Genomic DNA, 1,849 nt, shown 5'->3' on the forward strand with positions numbered 1-1,849 from the left:
TATCAGAAAAATCTACTTGAGTACAGGAACGAAGTATTTGTACTTCGTTACTTCCCATCTCTGATTATTACACATGGGGGGAAATAAGTTATAGATATTCTACAAATCAATAGAAACAGACTGCTTTCCATTTGGAAAAGCACAATATCTCCTTGAAAGAAGTTAATTCTTAGAGCAGGACAAAGATTTAACTCTGTGAACTGCAAAGATTGGCTAAAATGAAGAGATTTAAATGAACTCTAGGGTTTCTAGGAAGATGAGGGATTGAAGGTCCTGGGAAGATTATGCAATAGACCTCCTGATGTCTGCAAAAAAAAAAAAAAAAATTGGTGGATATCAGCAGAGGAAAAAAATCACTGACGAAATTCTTAATTAGACCAAGATTTGTTCATATTCACTACAATGAAGAAGAAAGAGGGCAGGTTTCCAGAGACATTACTATGTTTATTTAATTTGTTTGTTTTTTTGATAGCAGGGCTTAAAGCAACTCATAAAGGCCTTTTTTCATTATTTTAAAAGGCACCAACAAATGTAGGATAAATGAGAATGGATACACAGAGTTGAAGGATGGAAGGATGTTGCTGTTGCACGGTTTGCTTCCTGACTGTTTAGCCAGGTAATCCTGCATTAAGCCTCTCTAAAGGTGATGGGTCAAAGAGGAGGACAGGGAGCATGTCTAACAGGAACTAGTCTCTGAAACAATTTAGGATCAAGAAGGACAAAGAAGTCCTCTGCTGCTGCGTCTCAGCTTCCTCTGCTTTTCCCAACATTAAGTCAGATATTGAAGGTGTGCAAACTGCAGTGATTATCCAGGTTTCAGTTGTTTTCATACTAAGTATCTGCTGTTAATGTCATGATCTTCTGTTTGCAGCATGCCCAAAGCAGAAGAGGGGACGTCCTCTACAACCTCTGCAGACTCAGCCTTAACAGACAGGTAGGCTTCTACTTTTACAGATAATCTATTTTAGGATAATACAGATCTATAATTATTTATAATAGTTATATATCATTTGTGAGTTCAAGCAACTTTATTTTAATGTTTTGTTTTCTTTAATATTTTAGCAAAGATGGTGGGTCGAAAGCTGGAACAGCCACAAACTCTCCATCAGGTTCAGTTTCTGAATCACCTAAGAAATCCTCCAAGAAGGTCAAGAAAAGCACAGAGAGCATGAATAAAGTCTACAACTCCATTCTGAACAGTATTTTTGGAGCCGTAAGTATCTGACGGACGCTGCAGAAGAAAATGATCCAGTTAAAAGCAATGCTGTCACAACAAACGTTCTATTCTGAGTTAAATATTCTTATCCTCAAACATGAGCTTAAACAAAATATATTTTTTGAAACATTTTAGTTGGCATTGGTGGCTGTAGCTTAATCATCTCTGAATGTCATCTTCTCGATCCTTCTGAAGCTGCTGGCTTTGAGCCTGCAGCGTGCTGCATTAGTGGCTCTGTGACCACAGCTTAATGTCACACTTTGTTAAGGTTATCCGCCAGGAAAGTACTCAAACATCAGTTGTTTGTTGTATTGAAAAAAATTTCTTATTTATGTTATTGCCATTTTGCAAAAAGTATGCAGGAAACCTCTTAAGATTTTGAGAATAGATGGACAACAACTAGTGGCAACTGGTTAAAGAAGCATAAGAAAATAAATTCATCACTAGTTGGAGGAATACAAACACAGACTTGAAATTGAAATGTATTTATTTAATTGTAATATTTGTAATATTATAAAAAAAATGCATTTAATCAGGGACTTATAATTAGTAATTCACAACTTTCTGTTTGCCTGGGGAATAGACAGCGGCGGTTCTAGACCAAATGAACCAGGGGGCCAGGAGGGGGCCAGC

General features: G+C 36.9%; 1 protein-coding gene across 1 annotated transcript in view; it reads left to right on the forward strand.

Annotated features, from left to right (window-relative positions):
- The first annotated feature begins 869 nt into the window (after positions 1-869).
- The window catches only part of LOC107099032 (calcium-binding protein 2-like), a 6,237-nt gene continuing 5,257 nt past the window's right edge, over positions 870-1,849 (forward strand). The window contains exons 1-2 of the mRNA XM_015396959.1: positions 870-934; positions 1,063-1,213. Coding sequence (XP_015252445.1) covers positions 873-934; positions 1,063-1,213 — 213 coding nt within the window. The 5' untranslated portion in view covers positions 870-872. The remainder of the gene's footprint in view (positions 935-1,062; positions 1,214-1,849) is intronic.

The sequence above is a fragment of the Cyprinodon variegatus genome, unplaced genomic scaffold (genome assembly GCF_000732505.1).
Source record: "Cyprinodon variegatus isolate N-32 unplaced genomic scaffold, C_variegatus-1.0 Scaffold831, whole genome shotgun sequence".
NCBI classification, from domain to species: Eukaryota; Metazoa; Chordata; class Actinopteri; order Cyprinodontiformes; family Cyprinodontidae; genus Cyprinodon; species Cyprinodon variegatus.